Source organism: Canis lupus, chromosome 30, assembly GCF_003254725.2.
Source record: "Canis lupus dingo isolate Sandy chromosome 30, ASM325472v2, whole genome shotgun sequence".
NCBI lineage: Eukaryota > Metazoa > Chordata > Mammalia > Carnivora > Canidae > Canis > Canis lupus.
In genome coordinates this window covers 23843979-23862019 of record NC_064272.1, presented here as the reverse complement: position 1 = coordinate 23862019, position 18041 = coordinate 23843979, and the positions used below count along the sequence as shown (strand labels likewise).

The 18041-nt window shown below is 33.8% G+C and overlaps 1 protein-coding gene across 1 annotated transcript in view; it reads left to right on the top strand.

Annotated features, from left to right (window-relative positions):
• Nucleotides 1-18041, top strand: part of ADAM10 (ADAM metallopeptidase domain 10) — a 126904-nt gene that overhangs the window by 75817 nt on the left and 33046 nt on the right. The window contains exons 6-8 of the mRNA XM_025472659.3: nt 6763-6909; nt 9698-9790; nt 13489-13672. Coding sequence (XP_025328444.1) covers nt 6763-6909; nt 9698-9790; nt 13489-13672 — 424 coding nt within the window. The remainder of the gene's footprint in view (nt 1-6762; nt 6910-9697; nt 9791-13488; nt 13673-18041) is intronic.

Sequence of the window (18041 nt, the reverse complement as noted above, 5' to 3'; positions counted from 1 at the left end):
GTGACTCTTTCCCTCTCTCTCTCTCTGCCCCTCCCCCCTGCTTGCTCTCTCTAAAAATAAATAATTAAACAACAGCAAATACATAGGTAAAATGTAAAGGACTTGTATCATTTAAATATTTTCTTTAAGAGGTACTTAAAATAGTAACAATGAAAAATGTGTTTATAATATGTGAAGAATCAAAACTTACGATAATGGCACAGAAGATAGGAGGAGGGAAAGTGGAAGTTATTGTTGTTTCTTATTGTGCAGGAAGTAGTATAATTGTGGCAGCTAGACTCTGCTATTTAGAAGTTGGATATTGGAAACCTTAGTGCAGGGGTCAGCAAACTACAGCCCATAGACTAGCTACTTGTTTTTGTAAATAAAGTTAAGTATTTAGTATCAGTCCTTTTAAGAAGATGTTTGCAACCTGACCTGGAGTTACCATTGAAAGAAAATAAAGGAGATACAGTTAACAAGTCAATAAAGGGAATCAAATGTAGTTGACCCTTGAGCAACATGAATTTGAACTGCATAGGTTCACTTATGTGGATATTTTCTTCTGTAAGTACTGCGTAGTACATAAATTACAGCATTGTAAATGTATTTTCTTTTCATTATAATTTTCTTTTCTCTAGCTTATTTTATATATGAATATAGTATATAATATATATAGTATGCAAAATAAATGTTAACTGACTAGTTAAGTTATCAATAAGGCTTCCAGTCAATAGCAGGCTGTTAGTATTTAAGTTTTTGGCGAGGAGTCAAAAGTTATATGCAGATTTTCAGCTGTGTGAGGGATTGGCATTCCTAATCCCTGGGTTAGGGATCAACTGTAGTTTAAAATACTCAGTTAATCCAAAAGAAGGTAAGGGGGAAAATAAGAACACAGAACATATGGGACAAATAGAAAATAAACACAAAGATGGTAAGCTTAAACTAATCACATTAATGATTACATTAAATGTAAATGGACTACCCACATTGATTTCAAAAGCTGAGATGGTAAGAATGATTGAAGCAAAACCATAGCTGTCTAAAAGAAATGCAATTTAAACGTAAAGACACAAATAGTTTAAAAGGATGGCAAAGCAGGTATCATACAAGTACCAGTTGTAAGAATGTTACAGTGACCATATTAATATCAAAGAATGTATATCATTTCACAGAATATTACTGTAGACAAGGATAATTTTTGCTTTATCAAAGAGAAATAGTCCTAAATGTCAGTTAATAATGCAGTAAGAGAGTTATAAAATAATTAAGAAAAAAAATTGACAAAACTGAGCAATGAAAAAATCTACAAATTATAGTTGAAGGTACACTTATTTCTGAGTAGACAAGTTGATTGATACATTGATAGAACAAGTAGATAGAAAAGCAGTTAGGGAATAGGACACTTGAATACCACTCTGAACCAACTTGATGACCTAATTGACATTTATAGAACTCTCCACTCAAAAGTAGCAGATATACATTCAAGTGTACATGAACATTTGCTAACATATGCTAAGCTATAAAAGAAGTCTCAATAAATTTAAAAGGATTCAAATTATATAGAATAAGTTCTTAGGTTTCAAGGAGATTAGAAATCAGTAACAAAATATCTGGAAAATCTGAAATTTTTGAAAATTGAGTCACATCTAAATAATGCAATTGGAAACTGTTTTGAAGTGGATCATAACAAAAACACAAAATAATAAAAGTCATTAGATTCAGCTATGGTGAATAACCACTGAAAGAAAATTTAAATGCAAGAAATGTTAAAGGATGTTCTTTGGGTAGAAAAAGGATACCAGGGCAGCCCAGGTGGCTCAGCGGTTTAGCACCACCTTCAGTCCAGGGCCTGATCCTGGAGACCTGGGATCGAGTCCCACGTTGGGCTTCCTGCATGGAGCCTGCTTCTCCCTCTGCCTGTGTCTCTGCCTCTCTGTCTGAAAGAAAGAAAGAAAGAAAGAAAGAAAGAAAGAAAGAAAGAAAGAAAGAAAGACGATACCAGATGGAAATTTAAATCTATACAAAGAAGTGAAGAATGCACAGGAAACATTGGCTAATCATGTTTCTAACAATTAGAAAAAAAGAAAGATCTAGAAATCAATCTTATAAGCATCCACCTTAGAAAGCTAGACCAGAAAGTGCAACTTAAACTCTGTTTCCCTCTATTTCTAAGTAAATAGAAGGAATAAAGTAACAAGTAAGAGAGATATCAATGATACAAAAACAAGAGGGAATCAACAGAAAAGATTAATTGATAAATTTCTAGGTAGTTCGATCAAGAAATTAAGAGAAAACACAAAATACAGTATCAAGAATGAAAGAAGCTATTACTACATACATTGGTAGTTTAAATTTTGAGCACATTGAGCCAAGAAGTTCAATAGCTAATTTAATGGGCAAATTCTTTTACAGATCCAAATTAACAAAACCAAGCAGAAATAGAATAGTAGGTGTGTATGATGAAATTAGGTTGATACTTAATAAGTTTCCATCAAGGAATGTTCAGGCCCAGAGAGAGTCTCACCATGGAAGTGTAAGCATTTAAGAAAGAAAAAATACCAATCTTATGCAAAACCTTTAAGAAAATAAAGGAGAAGGGAAAACTTAATATATTCTGTCAGACCAGCATTACTCTGATACCCACACCAGACAAAGACATTACAAGAAAACTAAACTATAAGCCAGTATACTTTAACAAAATATTAACAAGTTAAACTTAGCACTATATAAAAGAAGATAACATATCATGGTCATAGTCAGCATAGTCAGGCAAGAAAAAGAAATGAAAGGCTCCTAAAAAAAAAAAAAAAAAAAGAAATGAAAGGCATATAGATTGTAAAGGAAATAAACTGCATTTATTTGTAGGTAACATTGGGATTATGCTTAGAAAATTGTAATGAATCTAGGAAAAATTATAAAATAATTAAGTAAATTTACCAAGGACGTAGGATAGATATAAAGTCAGAATGCAAAAATTAGTTCTATACACTACCAATAAACATTTAGAAAATGAAAATTTAAAAAGCTCTCCAAAAATATCATTAAGATGATAAAATACTTAGAATACATTTAATAAAATATGCACAAGACATATATATGAACACTATAGAACATTGCCAAGAAAAATTAAATATCTAAATAAAAACAAAAATATACTGTGTTTATTGTTTGGGAGACTCAGTGTGTTAGTTCTCCCCAAATTGTGCTGTAGAGTCAGTGCAATCCCTATCAGAATCTCTGAGTATTTATCTCAGATAAATATTGATAAACTGATTCTGATAGTTAGGCTGAAATGCAGAGAACTTAGACTAGCCAAAAGAATTTTCAAAAAACAAAAAAACAAAACAAAACAAAAAAACAAAGCAAGGGCATTTGTACTGCCTGATTTTAAGACTTACTATAAAGCCATAGTAATTAAAGATAGTGTCCTCTTGACTTAAGGATAGACATATAAAACAGTGGAACAGAATAGAATCCATAGGGTCAGATGGATTTTTGCAAAAGTCCCAAGGTAATTTCAAGGAGAAAAGAATAGTCTGACAAATGGTACCGGCATAATTAGATATCCATATGGAAAAAAAGTTGAACCTCAACCTATACACTATACCTTATACAAAAATTAGCTGAAAATAGAAAATACATCCGTATGCTTAAGGATAAAACTTAAACTTCTAGAAAAAGAGGAGAAATTTTTGTCACTTTGACATAGGCAAAATTTTTTTAGGATACAAAATTTATTAGTTGGGCTCTGTTAAAATTATAATTTCAAAAGACACAGTTAAATAAATGTAAAAAGCCAGAGACTATGAAAAAAATGTCAGCAGTACAGCTATTTGATAGAAGGTGTCTCAGAATATACAAACAACTATTTTACTCATATAAAAAAATGCATGAACTCCAGTTAAAAAATGGGTAAAACGTTTGAAAAGATATTTAAAAATATATTGTATTTTAGGGTAGAGAAACACTTTGAATATGACATAAAATCTTTTGACTATAAAAAGTTTGATATATTTCACTATATGAAAATTAAGAGTAAAAGGCACCTTAAAGCAAAGAGAGTTATAAACTTTGAGACAGCATTCACAATACCTAAAATTAACAAGGAATTGTTTTCAAGAAATAGAGTAATCCTTTTTCCCTGTTTATAACAGCTGATAAAAAACAACCTGGCCTCAAAATATAAATTTTTTTTAATATAAATATTTTAAAAGTACATATATATACACATGTATGTTTATATGTGTGTGTGTTTGTGTGCGTATTTGGAGGTATTGGAGTGAGTATAAGGCTATAAAGAATTATGGGGCTAGATGTTAGGAAAATATGAGAATGCCTAGACATGTGAGCATGGCCTTTGGGGCTCTTTTCTCCAGATGTATCTTCTAGTTCCTGATAAGGTTGCTGAGAGACTGAGAAGCCAAGTAGAACTCTAGATTCTTGAAGCTAAGGATAAAAATAATACTTAAGGCCTTCTCAGAAGGTCTTTAGGATGGGATCTTGAAGGGCTATCCCTGGAGTAAGGATGAGTCAAAAAAAATCCTACCTTCTTCTATCACAGGTATTAAAATTTTTACTTCACAGCTACTTAATCTCTGATTAGAATAAAGTGATCCAGGATTACTAGTTTATCAAGCCTAACTGATTGCCAGAAGCAAAAATTAATCTTGTCTTGAGAAAGTATCATCACCTGAAGTCTAAATTTATATCTGTGGTTTTTCATGTACATTATCTGGCATTCAGTTAAAAATAATAAGCATATGAACAAACAAGACAACATTGTAGAAGAACAAAAGGAGAAAACTATTGTATACCAAACATCAGTGATACAAGAATAAATGACACAGAGTATATATCCTCAGAGGACTTACATTCTAGCTGGGATGTCAGACATGTAAACAACCTGAAGGTTTCCAGGTAATGAAATGATCAGACACAGATACAGACTTTAATATGTTCAAATACATAAAGAAATGGAATTTAAAATTATAGCAGAAAACTGAAAATAAAAGAGTCTGATGAAAATTCTGAAATTGAAAAATATAACAGAAATTAAAAATTTGATAGGTTTAGATCTAGATGTTGTATATAAGAAAACAGTGAACCATTAGAAACAAAAGGATAGAAAAATTCAGAAAAGAGATAAATGGGGGATTCACTAAAAAGATCTAGCATATGTATAATTGATATCTCAGGAGGGAAAAAACAATGAAATAGGAACAGTATGGCAGAGAGTTTTCCAAGTATAACAGAGATACCAACAAATTTGGTAAGCTTTGTAATTAGAGTCAGATAAATACTTTCCAGTGAAAGTAACACCCTAGCATGTTATCAGAAAAGTCTAAAAACAGAAAGATATATACTCTTAAAGCAACAACAACAACAACAAAAAAATCCAGTTGCCTTCAAAGAAGCAACAGTAGAAATGACAGCTCAGTTTTCATTGGAGACAGTTGAAACCAGAAGACAGTGGAATGTGCTGAAACTGAGTAACCACCATCCTGGAATGCTATACTCAGTGAAAATAGATAAAAGTAAAATGAAGGCTGTGACAAGAGAACAGTCAAACATGGAGTTGTCAAGGGAGAAGGAAAGTATAAAATGTGAGTGTAAATTTGGAATTGTGGCTTAAAATCTAATTTAATTTGAATTCTCCATTACTTGTCATCAAAGTTCACTTAAAATGGAGCTCTTAGATGTCAGCAAATGTTTAAATGCTTGGATCCAATAACAGTGTAATTCTTTAAACAAATATATACTGAGTATATCTACTCTTTGCCTGCCAAGTCTGCGTTAGTGATAGCAATATAGCAAGAAGCAAACAGAGAGATAATTTCTTCTTTCTGAGTCTCATATTCTAGTGGTTGAAGTAATGATGGTGGGCTGGGGACAGAAATTAAACTAATCACCATTCAATAAACTAAAGTTGTACTATGTAAGGGACCTGGGTTCTGTGAGGTGGTACAATTGATGAACTGACCTTTGCTGAGTCTGAAGGGAGAAGTTAGTTAGGTCAGGAGAGTCAGTAGTAGCATATGCAGACTGGCAGGAAATAGATGATGCTGGAGGATTGGAAAGAAGGCCTGTGTAGGGTAACACAGAGAGCAAGAGTTGGGTTCTGTGGTAGAGTCTCTTTGAAATAATACAGAATGAGAAGAAACTGGGCAGGTAAGCAGAGACTGCAATGCTGATTTGGTGGCACATGTAAAGGATTTACGCCTTTATCCTTAGAGCAGTAGGAAGCCATTGAAATCTATTATGCAGATGAGTAATATTTGCAAATTTGCATTTTGAAAAATTACAGTGTGGAGAATAGAGTGAAAGACAATAGTACATGCAATACTCTAGGTAATAAGTGATGGTAGCTTGGGCTGATGTGCGGGCACCAGAGATAATGGGCAAATTCCCTAAGTATTTAGGAGATCAATTTGACAGGACTGGGTAATAGATTGGGTGTTAGAGGGAGATAGAGGAAGATATCAAAGTACTATAAACAACTATAAAACTTGCTTTATATTTAAATGATTACATATTAAAAGGTAGGCTTTGAAAATATTTAAAAATGAAAGAATTGCTTGAATAAATTATAAATCATACAGTGGAATGTTATGAGACTGAAAGTGAGATTTATGAAGAATTCTTAATGGTGTAGAGGAATACCTATGGTGTTCTATAATAGAGCAGAATATGAAATTTACATAATGTGTATTCTTAGATATATAGATTTATGATAATAGTGAAGCATACTAATTATCAGAAATGACTCTTTTTGACATATAGACACCTCAAGAGCATTCCGTTAATGGTCCAGAACACCTGAGGAAAAAACGTACAACTTCAGCTGAAAGAAATACTTGTCAGCTTTATATTCAGACTGATCATCTGTTCTTTAAATATTATGGAACACGAGAAGCTGTGATTGCCCAGGTATTTATGATTTTGCTACTATTTTAAGAGTTCGCATGCTCTCTTACTGTTTCATTACACCTATGTTTTCCTTTAAGAATTAAAGTTATGGTATATCTCTTTTTGAAAAAAAAAAGAATACATATTTTTCAATAATTATAAATTATGTGGGATAAGTACACAGATGACTGAAAGGCCAGCTAGGATATTTTAGAGTCCTCTAAAACAGGTGTAAGAAAATTTTTTCGTGAAGTTGATGACACTGGAACTTAGCTTTGAAAAGACAGTGGAATTTTCAGTTGTGGTTCCTAAAGGAGGGAAGAATAGACGAATCCTTCCAGGGAGAAGTATTTAATTCCTATTCTGTATTCCCATTATACTTAGCACTTGTTTTTTTTTGTTTTTGTTTTTGTTTTTGTTTTTGTTTTTGTTTTTGTACTCAGTGCTTTCAGAATTGTATTATATGGGTTTGTGTCTTCTTAATCCTTATTAAAGTAAAAGTTTTTGGAGATACCCTTCAAAATGTCTTCCTGTCGAAGCTTCCCAGTGAGAGTTTGATTAATGCATTTTGACTCCAAATTTGATTTGAGGCTAAGATGATGCAAATGTCACCAGTATAAATGGTGAAATCATTTTGATGGTGGTAATGAGCATAGTTTTAGATGTGTGAAAGCCAACTGGCCATTCCTTAGGATATTGACAATGTAGACCTGGACCTTGGGAGAGGTTAGCTGAACGTGAAGCTTTCTATACAGAATTTGAAGGTACAAAAGATATAATTGAAATAAGGGGAGGGAATGAAATTAAAGGGAAGAAACTGGGGGATAATATCTGTATATAGTGAATAGGATGAGGAGGTGAAGCTATGGAATAAAACATAATAGTTAAACACGTAGGGGATGAAATGGAATTAGCCAAGGAAGAAACAAGTTTATTTATTTATTTTTTTTTATTTTTATTTATTTATTTTTAAGAAACAAGTTTAAAACAAAATGCGTGGCTAACGTATTGCAGAGATATCAAAGAGAATGACTACAGTATGTTAATGTAGTAGATGGGGGGAGTCCTTTCACAATGTATACATATTTCAAATCATCAAAATGTATATTTTAAACATCTTACAGTTTTATTTGTCAGTTATACCTCAATAATACTGGAAAAAAAATGACTACAGAAGGTAGTTGGTTTTTAGTTACTAGAAGATTATTGATGAGTTTTAAGCTGATAGAGTTGTGAGGGTGAAAACATTGCAAACAGTATTGAATGGGTTGGCCAAAGCAGCAACGGTTTTAAGAAATGTGAAAAATAGAAGCAAATATGGTGGCTTAGAAATAGTATGGAATATTTGAGGGTGAAAAGAGGACAGAGAATACATGAGTAAGTTGGTAGGAAGAGGAAAATGATCTAGTAGAAAAGCAATGTAAGATTGATAGGAAACAGTGTCCTTGAAGGTCCAGATTGGGATGAGAATAAAGAAAAGTTTTCCTTTAAGGAAGAATTATCCTTTGAGGAAGACAGAAATGGATGAAAATAAAAAAAATTGAAGATGAAGAGGGAAGGAAGTCAAGATGAAGTCTCAGTACAGTATGAAGTATAATCATCTGTGGAGTAATATTTGTACCCCTTTGGGAATGGAGTAGAAATAGAATTGGATAAGGAATTACCAGGCCAAGCTGAGGTTAGATAGCATGAATTTATAATGGACCCTGTCAGCACCTTTAGGACTTTATCAGTTTGGCAACCTGGGCTACTTTTGAAATTCTTTTTAATACTTCTACTTGGCTAACTTAAGTTTGTATAATTTCTTTGAAAATAGCTTTAAAAGAATATATACATGTTTTTACATAAATTGCAGCAAGAATGCTTTTTTATAACTGAAGATGAGAAAGTAGTTTAGAAGCCAGAGAGTTTAGTTGGGCGTCATCTAGGTAAATAGGAGAATCCCTTTGTGTTCTAAAACCATGTTTAATTTCCTTCTAAAATTTAGCAAATCTTAACGTATCTTCTTTATATTTGCATTACTTCTCTCCCCTCACCCCCTAGAATAAAACTTTGTAAATTTATAGGGACCTTTTCTGTTTTGTTCACCATTGTATTCCTAGCACCTGAAACAGTGCCTAGTATACAGTAAGCGGTCAACACAACTTAAAGAATGTGTACTAATGCAGCACTAGAGAGCTTGAAGTCAGAGACTGACTGAGTGTCCTATATTATCATGGAAGTTCTTTTTTTTTTTTTTTTTTTTTTTTTTGAGGGAGAGAGCACAAGAGAGTGAGAACGGGGCACTGGGGTAGTGAGAGGGAGAGGAAGAAAGAGAGAGAGAGAATCCCAAGTAGGTTCAGAGCCCAGTGTGGAGCCCAATCCCATGACATCAAAATCATGACGCAAGCCGAAATCAAGAGTCAGATGCTAACCAACTGAGCCCCTATCAGTGAAGTTCTCAAAGGAGATGTTTGAACTGAGTCTGATGGATAAATAAAGATAATCTTGGCATAAGGAAATAGCATGTGAAAAGGCACAGAGGTCTGACCTTACAGGATTGATTGAGGAAACAGTTTTATATGACTGAAATAAAAGTGATGTTTGTTACTGGCGAGAAGAGCCTGGAAAAGGCACAGAATCTCCCCCTTCCCCAGCTCACTAATCTCACTAATCTGTTTCATCTGTTCATCCAGTACATGATGCAGACGTTTTAAAATTTGAGTATGGTAGAACACGAGTAATTCTTGATTTGGGAAATGGAAATTCACAGCCTTTTTCACATTTTCACGTTGCCTTTAAAATGTTCTTTTTTTTTTTAAATCTATAGATATCCAGTCATGTTAAAGCGATTGATACAATTTACCAGACCACAGACTTCTCCGGAATCCGTAACATTAGTTTCATGGTGAAACGAATACGAGTAAGGAATTTCAGTAGTTCATAATATTAAGAAAGAGAAACAGTAAGGACCGTGTTTACAAAAAGAGAGATGCTTACTTTTTTACTTCATCTTTATGCCTTAATAGTTTAATTTAATTTAATTTAATTTAATTTTATTTTATTTTATTTATTTATTTTTGCATTAATAGTTTAAATTGTATTACTGATCCAGTTTTCTTTACTCTTGGCTTTTACACATGCATGAAGACACACACGCAGGGGTACCTGGGCTTGTAATTTAAGAATGAAATCTATAGGGTTTTAATCTGGACAGCAGAAGAGGTACTGTCCCACTGTATTGTATCTGATGAGCGTACCAACTAGAAAGCCCTAGCTTCTCAAGAACTACAGGTAACCCAGTACTTGATACCCCCACACCTTGCCTATTATCACCGTTATCATTTCCTAGTTTCTTAGTCTCCTATTTAGTGCTCCAGAGGAGGGAAAGATAGATAGAATGGTTAGATAAAATTGGAAGTTGGAAAAATAGTACTATACCCTCTTTTTGTAAATTCATGGTACACACTAACATATCTCAAATTTTGAGGAGTCCTTCAGGAGAGAAACTCATGATTCCTTCCTTCCTTCCTTCCTTCCTTCCTTCCTTCCTTCCTTCCTTCCTTCGCTCCTTCGCTCCTTCCCTCCCTCTTTTCTTTTCTTTTCTTTTCTTTTCTTTTCTTTTCTTTTCTTTTCTTTTCTTTTCTGAGAGAAAGAGAATGAGCAGTGGGGAGGGGCAGAGAGAGAGAGAGAGAAGCAGACTCCTCACTGAGCAGGAAGCCCAACATGGAGCTTGATCCCAGGACCTGGAGATCATGACCTGAGCCAAAGGCAGACGCTCAACTGACTGAGCCACCCAGGAGCCTTGAGACTCATAATTTTCAAAACTAATTTGACCATAGAACCTTTTCTATATTAATGAAAACTGAGAGTCCAAAGAACTGTAGAACACATTTTGAGAAATGCTCACCTAGAGCCACAAGGTCACTGATGATTAGTTTTAATGTTTTAAATTTAAATAAGTCTGTATTAAATTACTAACAAAATTGGGTTGTTTGAAAAATTTTCCAAATGTGAATTCTTTCTGTGCATATAGCTTTTAAGACTGAATTCATAAACTAGATATACAGCTTGAGTCTAAAAAAAAAAAAAAAAAACCATGTTACAAAAGTATTTGCCATAGGGCTTCTTTATATTTGCGCTCCTGATTTTCTTTCTTTCTTTCTTTCTTCTTTCTTTCTTTCTTTCTTTCTTTCTTTCTTTCTTTCTTTCTTTCTTTCTTTCTGATAGTCACAGAGAGAGAGAGAGAGGCAGAGACACAGGCAGAGGGAGAAGCAGGCTCCATGCACCGGGAGCCCGATGTGGGATTCGATCCCGGGTCTCCAGGATCGCGCCCTGGGCCAAAGGCAGGCGCTAAACCGCTGCGCCACCCAGGGATCCCAACGCTCCTGATTTTCTTAAAACATGATTGACTAAATTATAATTTTTGTTCGTGCATTTCATTCATTCATTCATTCATTCATTCATTTATTTATTTATTTATTTATTAAGATTTTATTTATTTATTCGTGAGACACACACACACACACACACACACACACACACACACACAGAGGCAGAGACATAGGCTGAGGGAGAAGCAGGCTCCAGGCAGGACTTAATCCCAGGACTCTGAGATCACACCCTGAGCCAAAGGCAGACGCTCTACCACTGAGCCACCCAAGCGTCCCTGTTCATGCATATATCTAATAGCATGGCTAAAGGTGGTCCTTACTTAGTAGTATGATTAAATGTTAAATTGAAGTTTAAGGTGAAATGTGGTTTGTAAATAAACAATATAATAATTGCTCATAATCACTTTCATGTGTTTTGAGAGTAATTTAAACCCTTAAATGAGCAACTAAAAGTGATAATAATTATTGTTTAGTAAGCAAAGCAATAAAATGCAAACTAGTGAAAAGTAAAGAATATCAGAACAAATTGTAGTGGAGCACATTTTTTTTAGTATAATGATTTGCATTATGATGAAATGCATGAATATATAAATGGATAGTATGGCAATTGGTTATTCTCAGGCTTTTAACTGAGACTAAAATTTTAGTTTTAATCTCATCTGAAGATTCCTTGTGAACCATTAATTTGAAATTTGTATCAATAAATATATAAATGTTCTCATTTTTAGTATAAAGTAACTAAAATTTAGATGTAATTTTTATTGTAGCCAATAATAGAAATATCAAAAAATTTCATTTCAGTTTAGTGGGAAAAAGTCATCTATAGTATGTCTCTAAGCATGGGCTATTTATAATACATAGTGTGATTGCTTTTGGAATTTTTTGTGTTAGATGACCATTGCTGATTGTTTTCAGTTGTTAATGGATAAACCAGGAATCTATCCTTAAGCAGTTGCCCTCAGTAGGGTTTTTGCAATTCTGCTTCTGAGCCTCTTGGCTTTACTGAAGGGTGTGGATCCAAAAAAGACTTACAGTTCTTGTTTTATCAACTGTTATATTCTCCCTTTACTATGAATATTTTCAGTAAACTGAGGCCTGCCTTCTAAAAAAATGTTTACTTTCATGCATATCCCTTTTTATTCTGTATCAGCAGTTACATATGTAATTCTATGACTTACTTGGGAATGCCAAATTGTTCTAGGAAAGGCAGGGTCTCTGAAAGGAGGTGGGGGCCAGTAAATGAAAGCTTTTGTTTTAGTAGAAGTTTAGTATCAGAACATTATCAACAATTCTTCAGATTGTGAAGGAGGAACCTGCACTAGGAGTACCAGCTAAGTATCAAAAGAAAATTCTGGAGGAACTCAGCTTGATACAGTAAGAGAAGAGAATTGGGTGTAAAAAAAAATGTTCTTGTCCACATTCAGGGAAAAAAATTTAACTTGCAATTTGTCAAGCTTGACTCCTAAGATTTTAGATAAGGAGAAGCAAGGAAACAATTTGTTGAATTGATGGTCTTGGGTTAGATGTCTATTTTATGTTCTAGTAATTAGCTAAAATTTAGGATTTTATATCCTCATACTTTCCACTGTGTGTAGGAGATTAGTACTAAAAGAGACTTGCTGAGATGATTAAATTTGAGAAACTGTACTTCCTTCATTAGGAGTTTTGAAAGCAGGGCGCCTGGGTGGCTCATTCATATAGTGTCTGCCTTTGTTTCAGGTCCTGATCCCAGGGTCTTGGGATCAAGTCCTGCTCCTTGCTCTGTGGGGAGCCTGCTTCTCCCTCTGCACCTCTCTCTCATGAATAAAGAAATAAAAATCTTTATTAAAAAAAAAGTTTTGAAAGCAGAACTTATTTTTCCATCTCAAGTGTTCAGTGTTCAGGAATCTGGTCAATACTTGCCCAGAAATTTAACATAATCAATTTTAATTCTCCTATTCTGCCTTTCTTCTTTCTTTCCTTTCTTTTCCTTCTTTCCTTTTCTTCCTTCCTCCTCCCTGCCTGCCTCCCTCCCTCCCTTCTTCCCTTCTTTCTTTTCCTTGTGTCTTCTGTGATCAGCTCAGGGATGGGAGCAGTGGGAACAATCGTAGAAGCCTTAATTCAGGCCTGATTTCCCTTGGGCCCCAACATGTTGTCCAGGCAGATGCAGAAGAAAGTGAGCAAAGACTTTTACACATAGGCTCTGCTAACATTAATTGCTTATTTAAACAATTGTTTTGGATTTTAGATCAACACAACTGCTGATGAAAAGGACCCTTCAAATCCCTTCCGTTTCCCAAATATTGGCGTGGAGAAGTTTCTGGAATTGAATTCTGAACAGAATCATGATGACTACTGTTTGGCCTATGTTTTCACAGACCGTGATTTTGATGATGGTGTTCTTGGTCTGGCTTGGGTTGGAGCGCCTTCAGGTAGTTTATCTATGTCTTGGCTTAATATTTTTGAAACAAAAAGTAATTTTCACGGGACATTGAATTTTACAAAAGTATAGTATAAACTGATGCCTGTACAATATCTTAATTTAAAGAGCTTGAGTTAGGCAAGAGTCACAATCATAATATAAGTAGAAAAATAGAATAGCCTTTTATTTTGAAAAGAGTACTAACAGGGAGATAGCCTGATGTTTGGTACATTCACTGTCTGAAATAATTTTATGAGAAAAAAAGGTACTAATTTCTGAAAACAAAAATGAAATACTAATTTTTTCATAAAAGTTAATATTATTAATTTTAAAAATCTTTTTTTCTGGGAAAGAGGCCTTAGAATTACAAGGGGAAAATTAGTTTTTGCTTCTGTTCTTCAATGACATAGAGAGCAGAGAAACTCCAGTCAGAAGCAGTAGATAGAAAAGAAAGACTGCCCTTATTATTATTTTATTTATGGCTTTTATTTTAACAAAAGGTAAGTGTTGCCTGACATGAGATGTAAACAGGAGGGCCTAGTACCCACAGCTCTGCTAACCTCACCACCTGAACCCACAATCTGCAGGGGTCTCTCTGCCTTAACAATGAAAACTACTGTCACTAAGAAAGCTGGGATAGGATAAATCCCCTTCCCATTACAGTGGAGGTAGAAGGTATGTAATTTATAGTCTAATAAATTAGGGGGCCTAATTTAGAAAAATACAAATTTATTAATTGAAAGATTGAGTAGAAACAATCCCAGACTCTCTGAATAATAATTTTGCCATATAGAGTTTGTTCTGTCATCTTTTGAGCTATATATGATCTCTTCTGATATATCATTTCTGTCTTTTTAAAGAATTAACTTCTGCTTTATGCAGGGTAAGGGAACCTTTTCTATCCCATTCCTATTCTTTAATTAGCTTATTGTTTGATTTGTGTTGTGTATTTTAACATCTTAAGTAGTACTGTATTTTAGCTCTTATAGTTCTTGCTTATTTTTTAAGCCAGTGATGAATATTCCTTTTACAATTTTCAAAGCTTCTTTTATTATTCTTCCACATTTTCATGATGTCATTAATGTGCAAGATTTTGTCATGAACTGTATACATTATAGTATAATATTTTTGGAGATTTATGTTTGTCTCTTATGTTCATCTGTCCTGGTTTTGATACTTGCATTGTTAGCAGATTGTATAATCAGTCTTTCCTATGGTAATTTCACATGTTTTATAACTTTTATATTCTGAAATTTCTTTTTCCCTTCTTGTGCAAGTTGGATGATTCAGGATGCCTGGGTGGCTCAGCGGTTGAGCCTCTGCCGTGGGCTCAGGGCATGATCCCTGTCTGGGGATTGAATCCCACATCAGGTTCCCTGCAGGAAGCCTGCTTCTCTCTCTGTGTCTCGGCCTCTCTCTCTGTGTGTCTCTCATGAATAAATAAATAAAATCTAGAAGAAAAAAAAAGGAAAGATAAAACATTAAAAAAATAAGTTGGATGATTTATTACAAAGTTTATTATTCTACTTATTCAGTAGTAAGTAATGTGAAAATTCAAGGATTCACTTGGGGTTTTTTTTGTAATGTACCGTTAATAATAGTAATTTGCTATATTATTATCAATTACTATTGATATAGTAAATTACCACTAATATATTCTCAAAGTATGCTCCTTAGACTAGCTGCATCAGCCTCACCTGGGAACTTGTTAGAAATATAAATTCATTGGCTCCACCCAGGTCTACTGAATCAGAAACTAAGTGTGGAGCCCAGCAATCTTTGTTTGAACAAGTCTTCAGTGATTCTGATATGCATTCAAGTTTGAGAACTACCATATTCATATTTTTTTCTCTAAGGAAACTTACTCATGGCTCCTGGGCAAGTAATTGGATGGTTTTAAACCAGAAACCATTTTATGTTCTCAGTTCCAGACTTTTATTCATTAAGATATAATGCTCTTGAAATCTTCATATAGTTTCATGTCTATAGATACAAAAGTAGACTGTATTTTTAGGATAATTTTAGATTCACAGAAGAATTGAGCAAATAGTATAAAGAGTTCCTATATACTGCTCCCACCCCCATACATATTAACAGCTTACATTAGTACGGTGCATTTGTTATAGTTAACAAACATGTTTCATTATTGTTAACTGAAGTCCATAGTTGATTCATGTATTTTAGTTTTTAATCTAAGGTCTCTTTTTTGTTCTAGGATCTTATAGATCCTATTACATTTAGTTGTCATTTTGTTTTTTTTAGTCTTTTCTTGGCTATTATAGTTTCTTGGACTTTTTTTTTTTTTTTTTTTTTTTGATGACTGACAGTTTTAAGGAGTACTGGTCAGGAATCTTGTGGGATGCCCTTCTGTTACAGTCTGATGTTTTTCTGATGATTAAACTAGGGTAATGGGTTTAAAGGACAATTAGTTTTTATATCTAGTTATTTTGATATTTGGACCACCATTTATGATACTGCTCATTTTATTGAACAGCAGTGGGCAAAAGTTTGGATTGAAAGTGGGACACAGAAGTTGTATTTTTGTCATAGGTTCTTCATCAGATGCCCTTTTCCTTTAATCTGTGTTAAACCCCCAGCTCCAGTTCTTAGAAGCTTTTTTCCAAGAGCAGTTGGGAAGGGGCTAGGGAGGGACAGAAGAATGGGGACCAGAGTAGAAAAGAGAAGGGATCTTTGTCTTTTTGATTCAACGTTTTCTAGTATAAGGTGATCATTTTAACATGACATTGACAATTTTGTTCTCTTCCCTTTGTCCTTTGACTACCTGAATTGTTTTATATTTGACATTGTATTTTTTTATTTTTAGAAATTAAAAATTTTTTCCAGTTTGACAAAAAGTTTTTAAAAATTTATTTAAATTGAATTAATTAACATAATTATTACTGGTTTCAGAGGTAGTGGTCTTATGTAATACCCCAGTGCTCATTACATCACGTGCCCTCCTGTATTTTTTTTTTTTTAAGATTTTTATTTATTTGAGGGGGAGAGAGAGTATATGAGAGAGCACGAGCAGAATGAGGGGCAGAGGGAAAGGGAGAAACCCAAAACAGGGCTCCATCCCAGGACCCTGAAATCATGACCCAAGCTGAAGGCAGATGCTTAACTGACTGAGCCACCCAGGTACCCTACATTGTATTTTTTTTTTATAAGGAAAAATATATATTTGGTTTTGTTTATTATTTCAGTACCCTTCTGAGATTTTGGTGTTAACCTCCTCCAATCTAGAAGGGAGGAAACTTGGGTTTCAAGACTTTGTGACCAACCCAGGCTCACACAGAACCCAGAGTCTGGACCTTCTGACTCAGGTTTAGCAGATTTGGTAGTTATTTTACTAAGTATTATATACTTTAATATTCTAGCTTTCTCTAAGACATTTCTGATAAGAAGTTAAAATGTTTCCTGCATCTTAGTAGTTCTGTATTACTGGAATCTTTTTTTTTTTTTTTAAAGAGCGAGGAGTTATAAAAGTACTATTTAATATTTAAACATTGTTTTGGGTAGTTGTCATGACATAATGGGGAAGAGCACTGGTTTGGGAGCTGGGAGACTAGCTTCCTGTCTCTTCTGTCTCTATAAATATAGGTAAATCATTTTGCTTCACCGTGTTTATTTTTCACTGTAATTTCTTCTCTTGTCCTTTCTTTAAGACTATAAAATTCTACCTGTAAATCTTAGTAATGCATATGATTATCTTATTAAAAAGTACCATTTCATAGCTGATCTGTTTTTCTTATGGTCTGTTACTGCTTCTTAATTTTTTCATTTTTATTTGGCTTAATTTTGATTTTGTTTTATTTAGCTTAGTTTAATTTAATTCTGCAGATATTTTACTAGGTGGTGGGAAGGATTTTGTTGTGATGTTAATTTTCACAGAATATTACTCAAATTATTAGCTGTAGTTTTCACTGACTCTTAAGCTGGGAAAAGCAGTGAAAGTTGAAACATTTGAATCGGAGGTTTCTTGTCTTTAAGTCTTCTTACAATACTTTTTATTCTTATTTAATATCATACTGAAGTTAGGTATTGCCTTGGGTTTCTTTAATCAGGAAAACCATACCTCCTGCCCAACTCCATTATAAGTGGAAACAATTAGTGAACGGGGCTGGCTTGGAGGCTCCCATTTAAAATTATACAGAGATTAAAGATAGTCAAAAAAAGGGGAGTCTGGTCTTCGAAACAAAGTTAGGATATGAATTTGGAAAAACAGAAGAGACTATGTTCATTAGTCTCTTATCATTTAGTTTAGAGACTGAAACATTGATTCTGTAATGTCCTTATATTAAATAATAATCTTAATTTTAAATTACTTGTGGCACCCTTCTAATGTGCCTTTTGAGAGGGGCCAGTATTTTAAAAAAATA